Source organism: Dipodomys spectabilis, unplaced genomic scaffold (assembly GCF_019054845.1).
Source record: "Dipodomys spectabilis isolate Male_0828 unplaced genomic scaffold, ASM1905484v1 ptg000157l, whole genome shotgun sequence".
NCBI classification, from domain to species: domain Eukaryota; kingdom Metazoa; phylum Chordata; class Mammalia; order Rodentia; family Heteromyidae; genus Dipodomys; species Dipodomys spectabilis.
This window is the reverse complement of record NW_024870834.1, coordinates 4121445-4140166: the sequence shown is the minus strand read 5'-3', so window position 1 is coordinate 4140166 and position 18722 is coordinate 4121445. Positions and strand designations below refer to the sequence as shown.

At 52.9% G+C, this 18722-nt stretch overlaps 1 protein-coding gene across 1 annotated transcript in view; it reads right to left on the bottom strand.

Annotated features, from left to right (window-relative positions):
- Positions 1-328: 328 nt before the first annotated feature.
- Syne3 (spectrin repeat containing nuclear envelope family member 3) overlaps positions 329-18722 on the bottom strand; it is a 77362-nt gene continuing 58968 nt past the window's right edge. Inside the window, exons 12-20 of the mRNA XM_042692781.1 lie at positions 18035-18169; positions 16280-16435; positions 15983-16155; positions 15472-15595; positions 14580-14741; positions 11807-11956; positions 10909-10947; positions 3745-3974; positions 329-1559 (exon numbers count right to left, since the gene is read on the bottom strand). Of these exons, the coding sequence (XP_042548715.1) occupies positions 3762-3974; positions 10909-10947; positions 11807-11956; positions 14580-14741; positions 15472-15595; positions 15983-16155; positions 16280-16435; positions 18035-18169 (1152 nt within the window). The 3' untranslated portion in view covers positions 329-1559; positions 3745-3761. The remainder of the gene's footprint in view (positions 1560-3744; positions 3975-10908; positions 10948-11806; positions 11957-14579; positions 14742-15471; positions 15596-15982; positions 16156-16279; positions 16436-18034; positions 18170-18722) is intronic.

Below are 18722 nucleotides of genomic sequence, written 5' to 3'. Positions count from 1 at the left end.
CTGCCTGCCCGGCCCTGCCCCACCATCTCTCCTGCCTCATCTCTGGGAGGGCACACAGCAAAGTCAAAGGCGATGGCCTATGTCTGGTTCAGTATCTTGTGAGGGACTGGGAGCTCCTTGAAGGCAGGACCTCAATCTTAGTTACCCATAATCTTCCAGCACAAAGCCTAGAATAGAGACCCAGAGCATTGCTGCTCAACAGAGGGGGAAAGAGGCAGAGGCACACAAATGGCTGGTGGATATATGTGTATATATATATATATACATGTATAGGTGTATAGATGTATATGGGTATAGATGTATATGGGTATAGATGTGTGTGTATATATATATATATATATATGTATGTATATATATTTTTTCCCTTCTCTAAAGACCACCACTGGTGACCTCTGCCTCTCCCTAGCCCAGAGCCACGAGCCACATTCCCAGGGTACCAATTGTGCCCTCCCTTCTCATGGACTTTCCTGACTGGGCTGGCTTCGAACCATGATTCTCAGACCTCAGCCTCCTGAGTAGCTAGGATTACAGGCGTGAGCCTCTAGCACCAAGCTGAAAATTGGGTTTGATCCGATATTGTCTCCATGCCTCTGTCTCCCTTTCTGTCTCTCTGTCTCTGTGTCTCATTCCCTCCACCTTTCTTAAATAGTGCTAGGTACACATAACACAAAACAGCACCATCATGACTTTTCAATGCAGGGTCAGTAGCACTGAGTTTGTCGCCATCTCTGGCCTCCGATGCCTTCTGTCCTATGTCCCTGTCTGCCCTCTCCAGCTGGGCCGTCTGGGGTATGAAGCAGGTCTACAGAGCCTCACCTTCCCATTAAGCCAGGAGAGGAAGAAGTGCCACCTCCTGTCCCCTCTCACTCCCACACACCCCTGCAACGCAGGCGTCTGCATCTTCACGCCCAAAGGAGCAGCAGAATTCTCCAGATCTAGAGGACTGATCGAGGGCCCAGCTTCCTGCCAGAAGGCTAAGGTGAACAGAGCCCCAGAGACAGAAGTGGATAACACTGCCCAGCTCCCACGTCCTCCACGCCCAGGAGGGTGTTGGTGTCCCAGAAATACCTCTGGCTTTTTAATATAACCCTGTAAACCCTGCTGAAGCTCTTGCCCAAGCTGGGCACACTGGAGATGCACAACTGTGCCACTCATGACCAGAGACCTCGGCCCCTCCACGGGGCGCCTACAGGGGTCTCCTGACCTCACTTGCTGCCTGCTCCACCCTCCGCCCATCCTTACCGCATCAGTACATGCTGGGGGCCGTCATGCTCTGGAGATAGGAAGGAAAGGACAAGGGAGGACCACAAGGGGGTAACCAATGGTTATCTGGTGGGGTCTCCATTCCCCCATTCTCTTGTTCACTACACACACACACACACACACACACACACACACACACACACACACACACACACACACACGTCAGGATACTCTAGGCACCCTCTCTCTCTAGAAGGGGGCGACACACAGGTTTCACGGCACACCCCGTCCGAGGGCTTCTGCGGCCTCTCCATGGCTCCTGCTGGAAGTGTTAGCGACACAGCAGCCGTCTGCTCCTACTCTCAGCAAAAGCGATTACGTTTTAAAAAACGCTTGCAAATGGCCTATCATATCCTATGATAACTATATTGACACAAAGTAATGAAAACACCAGTTCTCTTTAAAATAAAAAAAAGCTATGCAAACAAGCACGTTTTATGGCATCAGTAACAAAGTTTAAAAATATAGAGACGTTCTTACCAACTAGCCCAACTATTGCGATTCTCCCAACCTTCTGTACATGCGACCCCACGACTCAGGTGACACCAGGTGACATATAAACAGCTCTCCCCTCCCCCCTCCAGCACACACTTCCTTCTTTTTTCTCAGCACTGAGGGTGGAACCCAGGGCCTCACACAAATGCTCTGTCTCAGCCTGGCCTTTGCTCTGGGGAAGGGGCTGAGCAGGTCACAGGTTCGGATCTGGCCTAACAGCCTCTTGCTGTGTGCCTATGGGTGAGTCACACCCCTTCTCTGAGCCCCATATTTCTGACCGGTGATGCAGGAGAGTGGAAAAGGAACACCCAGGCCCAGCACTTAGCCTAAGGTCTCAGCCCTGGATCCTTCAGGAAAGTAGCCACGTAAGGTTGGGTTCCCAGCACCCAGAGAGAAGTGCTTTGCCCATCAGTGCCAGGAGCTCCCTGGCACGGCTCTTCTGAGCCATGATGCCAGCTCTTCCTCCTCACTGGGCCAAACATGAGAGCTGTTCCTTGGCCTCACCTGACTGTAGGATTGGAGGGGATTGGTGTGCGTTTGAGAGCCATGGCCTCACTGAGCAGGACCCTCTGAGGGCCCAAGGTTCCCTCTGTTTAAAGTGCCTCTGTCTCTAACACTACATTTCCAGATCTGATACAAGGCCTGAGGACCCAGTACCCCCAGGGCTCGACCCAAAGTTCAACAGACAAAAATCCATGGGCAAAGAGTGAGCATTAAGTATTTGCTTAAAAAAAAAAAAAAAAAAAGACTGTCGGTTTACAAAAAACACCATCCAGTTTTAAAGCTCTTAGGAGCTATCCCAGAATCCTTTGGAGAAGAAGAAACACTTCCCACCAGCTTAGAGGCCTGCCTAACCAGAAGTTACCAGCCCTATGGTCCCACGCAGGGTAGGTATGTATGGGCATGCTTGGCCAGTGGGCCTAAGGGCTGTACAGGAAGGCGGCCTTCCCTTAGACAGGCTCCACCCCCAGGCCCAGGCCTTCCCCTCTGTCTTGGCATCCATCCCTGGTCCCTGACCCGCAGATACCCCTCTCTGCCCTCAGTTCAAGTTCAACATGGATGGAGAAAAAAGCCACCAGCAGGCAAGGGGACACAGATCTCCCAGGGCTCTCCGGGGCCAATGCTGAGTTGGTTTCACCCTTTTGAGTGGAAATAAGAAATCATTCCTTTTTTGCAGGAACACATAGACCCAAATCTAACTACCTTCACTAGCCGGGGTGCGGAAGCTGCTTTTCTGCCAAGGGTCATCTGGATATTTATATCATCATCATTTGTGGCCCAGATAAAATTATCCACACAGGCCAGTGGACACAGAAAGCCCAGGCAAGTTCACGAGAAGCACTGGTGTCTGTCCATGATGGACCAAACCATTTCATAGGCCTTCCACGGCTGGTGGGCTGGGCGGGTCCAGCACTGTGTCGGCCTCTGGTGATGGTCACTTCGGCGTCTGCTCCTGGCATGAAATCTCTTGAGCTTTACAGAACTAGCCTGGCAGGTCTGCACTCACTGTTGGTAAACTGAGTCCCTGGGCTCTGTGTGCTTTGTAGGCTAACAACTCAGAAGACACCTTTCCCTAATATCTGGCTTTGCGCTAAGGTTTCTGGGTAAGAAGTTGCCAAAGAAGAAGTGGATTATGGTCCCTGGGTTCTGGCTGACTGCTGACACAGCACCATGACACCCCCTGGAGAGATACACAGTTGGGAAAATTCTCATCTACAAACAGACATCATACATGAAATGGAACAGGAGCCTCTGCATACAAAGCCGACGAGATCCTGAACACAGAGCCCAGCACACAGAATACATTTAGTATAGACAAAGACGATGAATGCTGTATAAAAAGTTAGTCTGCCCTGGGAACCTGCCGGAGACATCCACGCAGCCGTGGTGGATCTGTGCTCTCTAGCCGGTCCTGTTTCCAGTTTTCCCACCAGGGAGCCCCAAAAGGAGCCTGGGGCGCACTGGAGGCTGCAGAAGGTACCTCACCTGGGCACCCCAGTGGGCTAGGTGGGCGGGGGGCCGTCGTAGCGTAACATGAGCGCAAAGGAGCGGGCGAAGTTGTTGGCCAGGGCACAGCTGCGCCGCTCCTTCCCAGCTGGGAGCAGGAAGAGGAGCAGCAGCAAGAGCAGGAGCAAGAGCTGCAACGGGAGCGCCAGGCGGCACGCCTTCTGCAGGAGGGAGCAGGGGCCCCAACGCCGCCGCCGCCATCGCTGGGCCTGTGGGACCAACACAGGACAGGACGTGAGTGAGGCTGGGGGCTGCCAGGGGGAGGAGGGGCGGTCTGCACCTCCGTTTGCCTAGCTGTGAAATGAGTTTGCCAGAAGCTAACACCTCTGCAGCCCTCTCCAGCCATGCAAGGTGGGGGAGAGAGAAAATATATGGAAAGCAATGTTCTAGGCGTTCACATACAGTGAGACAGGAGGATGCTCTTAGGAGAGGAACGCCTATGTGCATCTGATTATACAAGATAGTATTTATCGAAATGAACTCCGGGAAATGGAAACAAGGGTTTTTCTTTTCTTTTTTGTCTTTATCTGTCTTTGGGAGGGTAAGGGGGGGGGGGGGAACACAGAAATAGGGGGACAAAGGCTAAACAAATTCGGCAGTGGTGCTAACTAGACACTGTTGAAAGTGAACTTGTGGATGGGGATGGGAGGGAAAAACTGGGAGAGAGAAGGGAGGGGTGACATTGTCCAAAAAGAAATGTACTCCTTACCTGACTTATGTACTGTAACCCCTTAGTACATCACCCTTATAGTAACAATCAATTTTTGTTAAGAAGGCACATTCTGCTGCTGATTACAGACAGTCCCCAAGTGATTTTTCAGCTTGACAATGGTATGAAAGCAACACCCATGCATAGAAAGCATCTTGCTGATTGTGTGATAGTTTTGATCTTTTCCTAGGCTAGAGACAGGTAGGGTAGGTGTCCCCTGCTCTCTGGAGATGCCGAGTAGCACCTAGTGAGCCCTAAGACCAGAAGGAAGATGAGTGGGCCAGCCCTGAGCTGGTGGGCGGGGCTGGGTGGGTGCATTGGCCCTGAGCTGGTGGGCGGGGCTGGGTGGGTGCATTGGCCCTGAGCTGGTGGGCGGGGCTGGGTGGGTGCATTCCAGGCTTATTCCACTCGCAGGATTTCCCTCCCCTGGTGGCTTGATCGGGACAAAAAGCCCATTCAACATGAAGGAGCTTCTGCGTGCAGATGCTTGCTGGCGGTCTGCAGGGTAGACACCAGGTTTAAACCCCAGATTCTCATAGGACGATGACGATGGCTCCATACAGACTTGTGATGTCATGAGACAGTGCCTGGAGTGTGGAAGGTCCCCAGGAGCAGGCCTCACCTTCCGTGTGCACCCATCCACTGCCACCACCGCCACCGGCCCTTTCTTCCCATCCTGTCTCCTGCTCCCCTTCCCCCTTCCTGCTCCTCCTCCCCTGTGCTTCCTCTTCATTGATGCCACCCCCCTTGACTGGAATGCCCACAACAGTGCCAAGGGGCCCTGCCTAAGTTCTGTGGGATCCTGTGGATTGTGGCTCCCAGAGTGTTGTGACCGCTAAGGAGCACAGGCCAAGAGCTGGTTGCTCGGGAAATAGAGGCCCTCTTGGCCAAGATATGGCATGGTGCGGGGCAGCGGGGCAGCTTTCGGAACTTGGCCAGGTAGGCTCCAAGCTGGATGCTAGCAAGGTGACCCCGCTGTGTTTCTAGAGGTGAAGGGCCTGAGCCTGCGTGCTGGTGCGGTGAGACTCGAAGGAAGGCAAATCAGTAGTTTGGGTCCTAGCACTCTATTTGTGCTACTAATTCTGTTATTAAAGATAGCCCTAGCCGGGAGCCAGTGGCTCACACCCATAATCCTAGCTACTTAAGAGGCTGAGATCTGAGGATCGTGATTCAAAACCAGCCAGGGTAGGAAAGTCCATGAGACTCTTATCTCCAATTAGCCATCAGAAAACTGAAGGTGGTGCTGTGGATCAAGCGGTAGAGTCCTCATCTTGAGCTGAAGAGCTGAGGTGTAGGGCCCAGGCCCAGAGTTCAAGCCCCACAACCAACAGAAAAAAAAAAAAAAAAGATAGCCCTAATACTGTTATTTTAGAAGTGTCTGCTGGCTCCCTGCAGAGCACACACAGCCACCAATGACAAGGCTAGCAAGGATAATGGTGGTGATGGTGGTGAGGGCGATGGGCGTGGGCGAAGGATGGTACAGGGTGCTGATGGTGATAGTGGAGATGGCACTGAGGGTCACATTGAGGATGCTGTGGTCATGGTGGTGGTGATTATGGTGGCAATGATGGTAACTGAGGATGGTGGTAGTAGTGATTATGGTGATGGCAATGATAACTGAGATAGTACTACAGTGAGGATGTTGGAGGTGATGGTGACAATATGGCAGTGATGATGGTGGTGGTAGCAATGGTGACAGCATGGTGATGGTGGTGGTGATATGGTGGTGGTGATGATGGTGATGATGATGGTGGTGGTGGTGGTGGTAATGATGTTATCATAGTAAGGGTGATGCCAAAGCCACAATACTGGGTAGAAAAGAAGAAGCCAAGATGACAGGCTGGGAAGGTGGCTTAGTGGTAGAGTGCTTGTTTAGCGGGCATGAAGTCCTGGGTTCGATTCCTCAGTACTACATAAACAAAGAAATGCAGAAGTGGCACTGTGGCTCAAGTGGTAGAGTGCTGGCCTTGAGCAAAAGAAGCTCAGGCACAGTGTCCAGGCCCTGAGCATAAGCCCCAGGATACGCAAAAATAAAAACAGATGACAGTTCTTCCTACTACAGTAGAAGTTCTTGATTGTTAAACACCAGGCTTATGAGTGTCCATTACAGCACCTGACACAGTAGGATGTCATAAATGTCATGGCTAGGAAGATCTTGCTATCTAGCCAGAAAGCTCGTGAAATGTGACATTAAACTATTTCCTCTAAGCTAAGACATGGACTGTAAGGAGCATCATTGTTTTATCAGCCAGGAGGGAAGTCACCACCATGGACTGGAGGTTTGATTGACACTCCCATGGAATGCTGGGGCAGCAGGCATAATCCATCCCATGGGGGCGGGCAGAGACAGTCAACATCTTCCCTCTGCTGAGCAGGGAGCAGGGTTCTCTTTCCTGAAAATTTGAGCTCCCTCAAATTTGCAATCTCAAAGGTACACTATCAGTGTGGTCCAAAGATAAAGAAAACCAAACATGGCCTACAAGCAGGTTTGATTTAAAGCAGCTCCAGGTGGGCAGGGTCAGGAAGTGATGACTGGGAGAAGGACTAGATCGGAATTGGATAACTAAACGCCCCAGATGAGAAAATGGGAAGATTTATGAGTCTTGAAACAATCAAGTGAAAGAAAGGCATCCGTGGCTCATGCCTGTAATCCTAGGAGGTTGAGATCTAGGACTGAGGTTCAAAGCCAGCCAGAGCAAGAAAATTCATGAGACTCTTATCTCTAATTAACTACCAAAAAGCCAGAAGTGGAGCTGTGGCTCAAGCGGTAGAGCACCAGCCTTGACCAAAAAAGTTCAGGGACAGTGAAGGCCCTGAGTTTAAACCTCAGGCTGGTGCGTGTGTGCGCGCGCGCGTGCGCAGGCGCACACACACACACAGTGAGCCAAATGCTGCTCTCTGTGGCTGACTACCTGCTGCCTGAATGTCAAGAGCCCACACTGGGCCATGCCCAGAACTCTGTGCCCATCCACCCTGCAGATGACGTTGGTTCAGCCAAGTTATTCCTCAAGCTAAAATAAAATCAATGTGTGTCTCAGGACAGCAGCAGCACCACATCCTGGACCAGTGCAGGGCTTGAGGTGACACACGGCAGCTCAAGGAGCACGTATGCCTTGTGTGTGTGTGTGTGTGCACGTGTGTGTGCACGTGTGCGTGCATGTGCCAGGGATGAGCATCCAGGAGCACTGTGCTGCAGGGACAGGGGCAGTTACAGATTTAATAAATCTTAATTACTCTGTTTATACAAACAAGCAGGCTGAAGCCATGGATGGAGCCGGAGCCTTCGCCAACTTAAGAGCCAGGAGAGTTAAAAAAAAGTATAGAAAACCAGCCATTCAGAAATAATTAGCTTAGGAGCAAGCTTTTTTTCTTTCCCTTGGACTAAAAATATGTGGAATGTTTTTTAAGTTGGCAAGATTACAGCCTTGGCAGACAGCACTTATTTTCGACCTGTCAAGCCTGTATGTGTATATATGCATGTATGTAGAGCTGTACGCACACATACACATACCCTAACTAGCAAAAAAAAATCCCAAAAAACAAAAACCCTCCAACCCCAACTCAAACAAGTGGCGCCCTGGTGCCATGAGGCACTGTTTGGAGGTAGTGGAACCTTAAGAGGTGGGGCCTGGGGAGAGGTTCTGAGGCCATTGGCAGCTTGCAGTTAAAGGGATAGTGGGACCCTAGTCTTTTCCTCTTCTTTCTGCCTCCTGGTTGTGAGGTGAGCAGTTTTGTTCTACCACACAACCCCTGCCATGACATGCTTCCTTATCACAGGCCCAAAACAAGGAGGCCAACTGGCCAGACTAGAACCACATCACCATGGGCCAAAATAAACCTTTTCTCTTTGTAAGTTGATTATCTCAAGTATTTTTATAATAGCAACAGAAATATAACAGCAAGACTAGCAAAAGATAACGTGAGAGCTAGTGGCTCACGACTGTAATCCTAGCTACTCAGGAAGCTGAGATGTGAGGATCGTGGTTCAAAGCCAGCCAAATCCAAGAGAGTCTTATCTCCAATTAACCAGCAAAAAAGCTGGAAGTGGAACAGTGGCTCAAGTGGTAGAGGACTAGCCTTGAGCAAAAAAGCTGAAAGATAGCACTTAGACCCCTAGTTCAAGCCTCAAGACTGGTACGCATGTGCGTTCTCTCTCTCTCTCTCTCTCACACACACACACACACACACACTACTATGAGGATCAAACCAAACTTTTTTTTTCATCAAGAGAAGCACAGTGATGGCTATAATCCCAGACACTCACGGCTGAAATAGGAGGATTGCAAGTGTGAGGCCAGGTTGAACTACACAGTGAGACCCTGTCAGAAGCAGGGAGAGAAAGGGAAGAGGGGGAAAGAAAAGAAAGGTGGGGGGAAGAGATGGGAGGGGAGGGGAGGAGACAGGATCTACCGAAGTGCCAGGCCTTCATGTACAACAAATGAGAGCCTACTGCGTGTCAATGGTTACAGAAGGAACTTTGCCTGCGATTCTCTTGGTGACTGTCACTCATTCATTGGAAGACAATGATTAAGTGACTTGCTAAAGGCCACACACACTAGTGGGAGAGGGGGGACTCAAATCCAGGTTGTCAAGCAATGGTTCGCAAAGTATATTCCCCAGCAGCATCAGTGTCACCTGGGAATTTGCTAGAAATGCAGATTCATGGCCCCTTCCAGGCCTACTAGATTAGATTTCCTAGTTCTGGGGCTGGGGTGTAGCTCAGCAACAGAGCCAAACAAACAACATGAACTCTCTAGAAACAGGCTCAGCAATCTGTCCTGTCCTGCAGCTCCTAATTTTCTTCCTCCTACAGGCTCAAAGCCAGCCAGCACGGAAGCCAAAGTTTCATACATAGCCCAGGAGAGCAGATTTTTGTGCCCCCTTAGATTCTTCTTGCTTATCCATCTCACAAAACTGTGCCCAACACCTACTGGCCATAGCTGAGGCAAATCTTGGGGTCCTGCAGGCCCTGCCCAGCCACTGTCCTTGGGAGCTTTCTGACCCAGAAGCCCACGCTGCAGTCCAGGAGCCCGGGCACCTCTTTCCACCCAGCCAGGAACATGGCCTTGCAGGATCAATTGCTCTCCTGTTCCCTGTCACGTTCCCAGAGCAGAAAACAGAGCTTGGCCCAAGCTCAGTGCTCCATCAGTACTGGCTTCTAGGTAGACTCGGGCATAGGAGCTGCACAAGGAGTTGAAAGCTAGAAGCAGTCTGGTCCTCTGGTCTTAGGGCAGCCATTTTCCACCAGGAGTCACCTGGCTGGGCCATGATGGATGCCTGCTCTTTCCTGCCACTCTCCCCCATTCCGCCAACAGGCTGTCATTATTCTAAACTTGGGAGGAACCGGCCTTCGGCTCTAGGTATCTCTCTACAGAGAACAGTTCATGCAGTCTTCAATGTTGAAACAGGAAGAAAGGCAAGATTGGCATTCCCATTTAACAGACGGGAAAACTGGGCCACAAAGGTTAAGCCACTTGCCCAAGGCCATACAGGGGGTTGGTGCTGGGTGCAGGGTACAGCCTTGGTCTGATAGCCCCGCCCAGTCCATGGCTTACCCACTCCCCCGCCCCCACAGGTGCCAGGCTTGAACTTAGCCAGCAGCCAGGGTGTCAGGGCCCCGTATGGGCCAATTCTTAGCAAGAAAACAAGTGTATTTCCCTTGGAAATGGCCACCTGGGGACATTTGGCAGGAGCTGGACACACTGCAGGCCTCAGGGAGGCCTCCTCCAAGACATTCCCTGGAAGGCTAAAATGTAAGCTTGGGTATCAGAGGCTAGATACCAGCTGAACAAGCCAGTTTCGCTTGCTGCTAAAGCCACTTGGGCATGGCCAGGTGGGTTGGTGAGATGCCATCACCCAGCAGAGCAGGGTAGCTGGTACACAAGAGGCAGCTCAGGTATCCCGTGCTGAGTGCCAAGAACCAGTACCCCTTCCTATCCTTCCGGCTGCTTCCTCTCTTGCTTCAACTACAAACAGCCCGTGCGTGTCTCTGTGGGCACAAGTGGAACCCCGTGCCAGACAGAACAAGGGGATTCCACCACCACCTTCTTAGAGTAGTGCGGAGCCCTGCACACCCCTCTGTCCTGAGGGTGACCCCATGGTCCATTGTCCCCAGAATGGCCCCGGCTCCTGGGACAGTTCCAGCTGACACCTGCTGTCATGGTTATTTATGGATAGCTTCCTTGTCCCTCCCCAGTGTGCCTGATTCTGATGAGGGCCTGGCACCTCTGAGCCTTCTGTACATCCCCACGGGTCGTTCCTGAGCCTGGCCTTTCCAGGACCCAACCCACTACAGCCCAGAACCACTTTGCCATCAACGCGTCTCAGATCTCACAGAACCTACTAGAAAACCCAGGTATCCTGTCCCCCAGGGTCACTGCAAGCTCCCCCTCAGCTCTGTGGAGCAGATGGCAGACATGTACGAACATACGTACCTTCTGGAATCCAGTCGGCTCCCCTGGAGAACTCTGCGTCTGTTATTGCAAGGAAGGAAAGAAGGGGGGAGGGAGGGGAGATGGAGGTGAGTGAAATTTAAATCCCAGCAGAACGTGTAATGGAATATTCATTTTGTCAAGGGAGCGATTCGTGAAAACTTCTGGTCATCTGCACAATGGAGCCAGCAGGAGATTCGATTTAATGAGCTTTTGAACATGCTTCGGGCCCAGGTGGGACTGTGTCTGGGAAGGCCTGGGCCAGGCGCTGGGGGACATGGCCGCCTGGCTTGGTCTGGGCTGACATCTAGTGGCTGACATCTTGGGACCAGATGCCTAGAGTCTGACCTGGGCCTGGGAAGAGAGGCGCCTCCTCCGGGCCTCTCCTGGGCTTCACCCTCATGGTCCACAGGGATGGACAACTAGCCTCTCTATAGATAGGTTAGAGCGCTGCATAAGAGCCACGGTTGGTTACTGGTGTCGCTGTGGCTATTTTGTGTAGGAGGCATGGAGGCTCAAGAGGAGAGAATCCTTAGTCAATGCCAGGCAGGGAGGCCAGTCGGGGAGGGGAGCTGGACCTCAGGCCCCACTCAAGCCCAGTGCAGCACCCCCTTGGAGACCACGTGCGGATTCTGTCAGAGGAAGCCCATGAACTGAACAGAGAAAGGCACCGAGAGCTTTCTGCATGGCAGCCAGCAAGTGAGGCCCAAGGCTCTGCCATGATTATTGTCTGGACGCTGGCCTCACAAGGCAGTAGGTGGCCAAGTGCATCATGGGAAGCAAAAACCTGTCTTCTTCCCCCCCCACCCACACCTCCAAGCTGTCACCTAGGTATACACAGGGCCCACGTGTGTCCCCAGCCCTGTCCTTCCTGGGGCCTGGCTGTCCCCTGAGCACCTACCAGGAGCTGGCCAGAGTCCTTGAGCTTGGACTTATACAGCATCCAGCGGTAGCGCAGATCTTCCAGCTCCTCTGAACGGTCCCCTGCTGGACCCAAGCGAAGAAGGTTCTCAAAGAGATGCTGACCTTCTGGGACTCGAACCTCCAGCTCCTGAGGGAGAAGGCAGAGTCAGACAGAGCTGCTTCTCGTGGCTTGTATAGATGGGCAATCAAGTGTCACTGCATGGAGAGGCGAGCAGAGAGCTGGCAGACAGAACCCATAAGGCAGTAACTTCACTTTATGCCATTTCAAGCCAAGGCCTGTAATCAGTTCTCTGGAATGTTCCAGAATGGCCTTAAGTGTGGTAGGTCAGTTAGAATGCTGACCAATGGGGTCCCATCCAACTCTGACATCATTAATAAAGTGACCACCATTGAATTATGTTTCCAAGGGCATTTTTGAGCCTGACAGACTTTTCTACTCAGGCAGAGTACTGTGGTCTCATAGCATGGCAACCTGAGTTTCTGGGACTACTACGGTATGATATTGGGGTAGTTCAAGGCTTTATAGGCAGGAGCATGGGTTGAAATGTTGTCTTTGGGCCTGCCCCCTCCATCCTTTAGCTGTATGATATGGGTAATTGGCTTAGCTTTTCAGAGCCTACTAGAATGCCAGCTGGAAAACAGGGAGCAGGGGAGCTAAAAGCTATTTCTGCTATAGTGGAGTTGGATACCAGGAAACAAAAGGAAGGAGCAAATCTGAGGCAGGAGAGGTGGGTGGGAAAGGGTCACGGAGGACAAAATATTACCAACAGATCCAGCCATCAAAGGGTTAACAAAGATCAGATGAACCCTCAAGAAGAGGAGGGGAACTGGAGGTGTGGCTCAGTGGTAAAGCACCGGTCTAACATGCATAAGGTACTGGGTTTGATCCCAGCACTGAATAAAGGAAAAAGCAAAAACTCAAGCAAGGATGAGAACCAGGAGGGAATGCCCTGTGTGTCTGGACTTCCGTTTGCCAGTCTGGCAGGTGAATAATTAAGAAATACTGCTTTTGGCAGCCTCACAACGTAAGGAGAGGAAGAGGGGGAGTGCCCTCTTCAGTGGAGACTTTTGTTCACTTCACCCTAAGAGTAAAGGTGTGAGCCTGAAGTGAACCCCAACTTGTGTGTACTTGCAGCCCAGCTCCAGCATCTCAGTGGTCCAGAGGAACTTGGACTCAGCACCCTCAGACTGATAAAGCCCCTACTTCTTAGCAATAATAAAAATAAATAAAAATGAAAAGCCCTCTGTGGAAAGATGACTCTAAATCTCAAATTAGCCATACACATAATTTGTCAAACACAATGCCGAGCACACAATCGAAGCTGCCACATCTAGACACAGGCTATCAAGAAGAAGCAAAAATATATAACCGACACACTGCGAAAATCCTGGGAGATGGGAAATTTCAAACCACACTGTAAAGCAGCCATATTTACTCTGTCTAAAGAATTAGAGCCGGGCGCCGATGGCTCATGCCTGTAATCCTAGCCACTCAGGAGGCTGAGATCTGAGGATCGGGGTTCAAAGCCAGCCCAGGCAGGAAAGACCCTTATCTCCAATAAACCACTCAGAAAACCAGAAGTGGCGCCATGGTTTAAGTGGTAGAGCACTAGCCTTGAGCTGAACAACTGAGGGACAGTGTCCAGGCCCAGAGTTCAAGTCCCACTACCGACAAAAAAAATAAAAATAAAAAATATAGGGGCTGGGAAGGTGGCTCAGTGGTAGAGCACTTGCCTTGCATGCCTGAGGCCCTGGGTTCGATTCCTCAGCACCACATAAGCAAAAAAAAAAAAAGCCAGAAGTGGCGCTGCGGCTCAAGTGGTAGAGAGCTAGCCTTGAGCTGAAGAGCTGAGGGACAGCGCCCAGGCCCAGAGTTCAGGCCCCACGATTGGACCCCCCAAAAAATAAATAAAAAATAAAAAAAATAATTATAAAGCAAGATGGGCACTGGTGGCTCATGTCTGTCATGCCAGCTGTACAGGAGGCTGAGGTCTGAGGATAGACAACATTTTGCCTTCAATTAACCAGCAAAAAACCTAGAAGTGAAGATATGGCTCAAGTGGTAGACTGAAAAAAGCTAAGCAAGACTGAAATCATGAGTTCAAGTCCCAGTACTAACACACACACACACACACACGCACGCACGCACGCACGCACGCACGCACGCACGCACTCTAATAGAGTTTTCTAAAAATACCCTGGACAAAAGATGTAGGAGTTTGAATCATTCTCCAGCAGGATAAATAAATAAATTTCAATCTCTACCACAGTACACTTTTATAAAACCAAAGAGTAGGCCAGGAGGTCCAGGGCCTGGTTAAAGAGTCATCTTAGATGACAAAACAGAGCTCTAAGCCCATCCTGAGCACTGTACTCAGTGTGTAACACTGATTAATCACCAAAAAGACCTGAGTGGAGCTGAGGCTTAAGTGATAGAGCACCAGCCTTGAGTGAAAAAGCTTAGGGACAGTGCCCAAGTCCTGAGCGCAAGCCTCAGTACTGGCGCATGCACACACACACACACACACACACACACACACACACACACACACACACACACACACACACACACACACACACACACACACACACACACACACACACACACACACACACACCAAAAAAATTTAAGATCTGCTATTTTCCACCAGCGAGAGTAGCTCACTGGTGTATCTGCTCCTGGGTGCTCACTGGTATGTCTGCTCCTTTGTTCAGAAGATTCCCCAGACCCCCACGGACAAGGAACCAACCTGCAGTTTTGTCTCTCTGGCCCTCACATCCTGGGCTGTGGTGGTTTTCATCGCGATAATTCGGATCAGCTTGGAATTTTCTGTCTGCAGCCACTGCTCGAAGTTCCCGAACAGCCTGGGGAAATCTTCACGGCCGCCCTCCCCTGCCTCCCGCAGGCCCACCTGAGGAAGTCACAGACCAGGGGGCAGAAGTGAGAAAGGCCCTCTGGGGATTCCACAGAGGGGCAGGTAAGGACTGGGTGCTGAAGGGTGGGGAGAGGCTGGCCAGTCCTGCGGGTTGGCAAGGTTGTAGACTACAGACATACTCCATGGGGAGACGAGGGAATGACTCGGAGCGTGAGTAATTGACATTCTCAGCCTGGCTTTTGAACTCCTGGGCTCAAGTGATCCTCCTGTCTTAGCTTCCCAAGGGCTGAGATTACAGACATATGCAATCACACCTGGCCTGACAGATTGTTTCTGAGCAACAAGCAATACAATTCTTTTCAGCATGGCTCAGGTTTTTCTTTCTTTCTTTTCTGGTCCTGGAGCTTGAACTCTGGGCCTAGAGGCTATAACCCAAGCTGCTTTTACGCTTCAGGATAGTGCTCTCCCACTTGAGCCACAGCTCCACTTCCAGCTTTTTCCCAGTAATTTTTTGGAGATAAGAGTCTCATGGGCTTTGCTGCCTGGGCTGGCTTTGACCAATGATCCTCAGATCTCAGCCTCCTGAGAAGCCAGTGTGACAGGCGTGAGCTGCCGGCACACAGCTTATGGCTCCATTTTGGGGTTTTTCTGTTTGATGCCATGTAGTAAATATTTTTCAGTGGGGGGGGGGGGTCTCTGAGTCCCCTCTGTGACACACAGCAAAAGCAGCCACCTCCTGCCCACCCCCGACACCCGCCAGACTCACCCCACGCCGCCGCCTGGGAATAGGATCCCCGGGGTTGACGAGGAAGCCAGACTTGGGGATGTTGTTGGTGAAAACCAGCTTCCTGTCCGAATCCACTGGGGTCATCCGCAGCTGCCATTTCCTCCTGAGGCCAGAAGACAGGGAGGGGGGATGGTCCATCAGGTGGAAGCTCTGGGGTCCCACGGTTCTGCTGCTGACCACAACCTGGAAGTCATCTCTGAGGGGTGGCAGGGCGCTGCAGGGCCCGTTCCCACCTTGTGCCCAACTTCCACCCACATCACCCCCTCACCCCAGGTCCACGCACAACCCCAGAGATGGAGAGAAGAAAACTGAGGCCCGAGCCAGACAGGATGAAGAGATAGAGCCCTGCTTCTCATGGCCTGATCAGAGTCGCCAACTGGGCCCAAGTGTGAAGACAATGACCTCCACCTGGCCCCCGGCGCCATGCCTGGTACACAGGCTGTCCAGCACCTGCTCTGCAGACAGCAGGAGGCGGGGGGGCACCTCTCACCTCAGCGCTGCCTCCTCCAGCTGCCTCAGGGCCTGCCAGGACTCCTCCAGCTCCCGGAGCTCCTCCCGGACCGCAGCCGCACCCTCTGGAGAAGATTTCTCCATCACCAGCTGGCCCATGGCCTCCATCAGCGGCAACTGGGCCTCCTTGCCCGGGAGCTCCGCCAGCAGCCTCTGAGGGACACAGGGACACAGACAGTGAGGCCCCAGGAGTAGAGAGGGCTCTGCCTCCACATGTGGGAGCATCGGCGGTAGAGGCTTGGGAGGAGGCCGGTAAGGCAATGAATAGCCAGCTCACCTCCACCTCTTGGGGCTCGGTCTCCCCGGAGCCTGCCTCTGCCCGGTATGACGCCAACATCTGTGTGACCACAGCGATCCACTGTCGTAGCTCCAGCAGCCGGTGGCTCCAGGTACAGTGCTCCCTCACGCTCTGCCCACACCTGTCCACCAGGTCCTGCGGCACAGCCCAGAGGGCCAGGGTGCCCTGAGTGTGGGTGGAGGCAGGGACCCGGGCACTGCCCAACCCCTGCAGGACTCTCAGGCTTCCCCCAACTCCTAACGCCATCAGGAACAGCACAGGGCTGGGCCTCCCCTCTGCCCAGGCCAACTCCGGTGAAAACCGTGCTTCTATGGGATGGATGGGGCGTGCCCAGCTCCCATCCACCCCGGGCACGCCAGCCCTTTGCAAACCACTGGGAAGCATCAGGTAAAATGGAATTGGGTATGGTGGTTCGTGCCTGTAATCCTAGCTACGCAAGAGGCTGAGGTCAAGAGGCTCATGGTTTAAGACCAGCTTGGGCAGAAAATGAGATCTTATTCAGAAATAAAAAAGAAGGCAAAAGGACTAGAGGTATGGCTCAACTGGGAAAGTGACTGCCGAGCCGAGCACAAGGCCCTGGAGTTGAGCCCAAGTACAGCCACATAAACACAGGAGTGCCTCCTGACCCAGCCATCCTGCTCCTGATATGGATAAGCACATTCCCCATGGCAGAATGTTCTAAAACAACAAGCGTCACATGCAAAGCCCACAACCGATGCCAGCTGGGTTTCAAATCTGAGGCTAGAGTTGCCCCTGAGGGTCAGGTGTGGTGCCAGGAGGGCATAAAGGACGCTGGTGTTACCCTGGATTTTATCTGACTGCTGTGACTACTTGGGCCCAGTTGGTGACAGATCCGTGTAAGTTTTAAAAATCTGAGTCAGGCACCAACTGGCTTGCTCCTGTAATTCTAGCTACTTCTGAGGCTGCAAATAGGAGGATCGCAGTTTGAGGGCTGCCCAGACAGGAGCAGTCACAAGACTTCTTAATCCCATGGCCGTGTGCCATGGAGAACACCTGTCATCCCAGCTATGGGAGCCGAGCTGAGGGCTGGCCTTGTCCATTCCAGGCCAATGAGCACAGAACCATCAGTGAGACTCCATCGCCACAGGAGGAGGCTGGAGGCGGTGCACGTGCCCCAGATCCCACTGAGGGCACGAGTGGGTGAGGGACCCCTGACTCACACCTGAGTTTTCTTCAGGAAAATGGACAGACCTAAGCCTCTGTCAGAGTCCCCGCGTGCCCAGCCTGGAGAAGCCCTGGGCTCCATTCACTCACTGCACGAACTGGAACGGACCCGGTGAGAACGCCAGCGAGTGCTCAGGTGGCCACTAGAGGGTGCTGCAGACAAGGCTCTGCAGAACCTGGCCTACTGCAGCCTGGCTGTCGTGACCCAGGCAACCTCAGCTCTCTGCCCAGGCAGTGGCCTGGGTTCCTATGCAGAATCATAGCTGCGGGCTAACTGCCACCTACCCGACCCCGGAGAACACAGCCTTGCCTGCCCCGTTCAGGCTGTGTCTCACCCATGGTGCCTAGAGCAGTCCCCAGTGCTGGGTAGTCATCTGCTATCCGAATGGAAAAGGGAAGGAAGGAGTAAGAAAGAGAGGAAGGAGGGAGTGGGGGAAGGAAGGAAGGAAGGAAAGAAGGAGGAAGGAGGGAAGGAACAGACAGGCCCCAGGCATGTAGGCTTCCAGGGCTCGGACCCAGTGGCTTCTGGGCCCTTGGCTGTCCCCCTACCTCCAGGGCCCTCTGCAGGGTGTGGTGATCGGAGCAAAGCTGGTCCAGCTGGTGCTGGTGGTTGGATTTCTCCTGAATGAGGGGCCTCACCGCCTCTATTTGGACTCCCAGCTCCATACTCTCTCCATGCAGTGCCTGCAGGGAGACGGGAAAAGGTCAGCTGTGCATCCTGCTTCTGCCTCAGGGAGAGACTGAGGGGCTCTGAGTGAGAGTCCAGGGAGAAGGGGGAGGGGCTCCAAGTGAGAGTCCAGGGAGAAGGGGGAGGGGCTCTGAGTGAGAGCCCAGGGAGAAGGGGGAGGGGCTCCAAGTGAGAGTCCAGGGAGAAGAGGGAGGGGCTCTGAGTGGGAGTCCAGGGAGAAGGGGGAGGGGCTCCGAGTGGGAGTCCAGGGAGAAGGGGGAGGGGCTCTGAGTGGGAGTCCAGGGAGAAGGGGGAGGGGCTCCGAGTGGGAGTCCAGGGAGAAGGGGGAGGGGCTCCGAGTGAGAGTCCAGGGAGAAGGGGGAGGGGCTCCGAGTGGGAGTCCAGGGAGAAGGGGGAGGGGCTCCGAGTGGGAGTCCAGGGAGAAGGGGGAGGGGCTCCGAGTGGGAGTCCAGGGAGAAGGGGGAGGGGCTCCGAGTGAGAGTCCAGGGAGAAGGGGGAGGGGCTCTGAGTGGGAGTCCAGGGAGAAGGGGGAGGGGCTCCGAGTGAGAG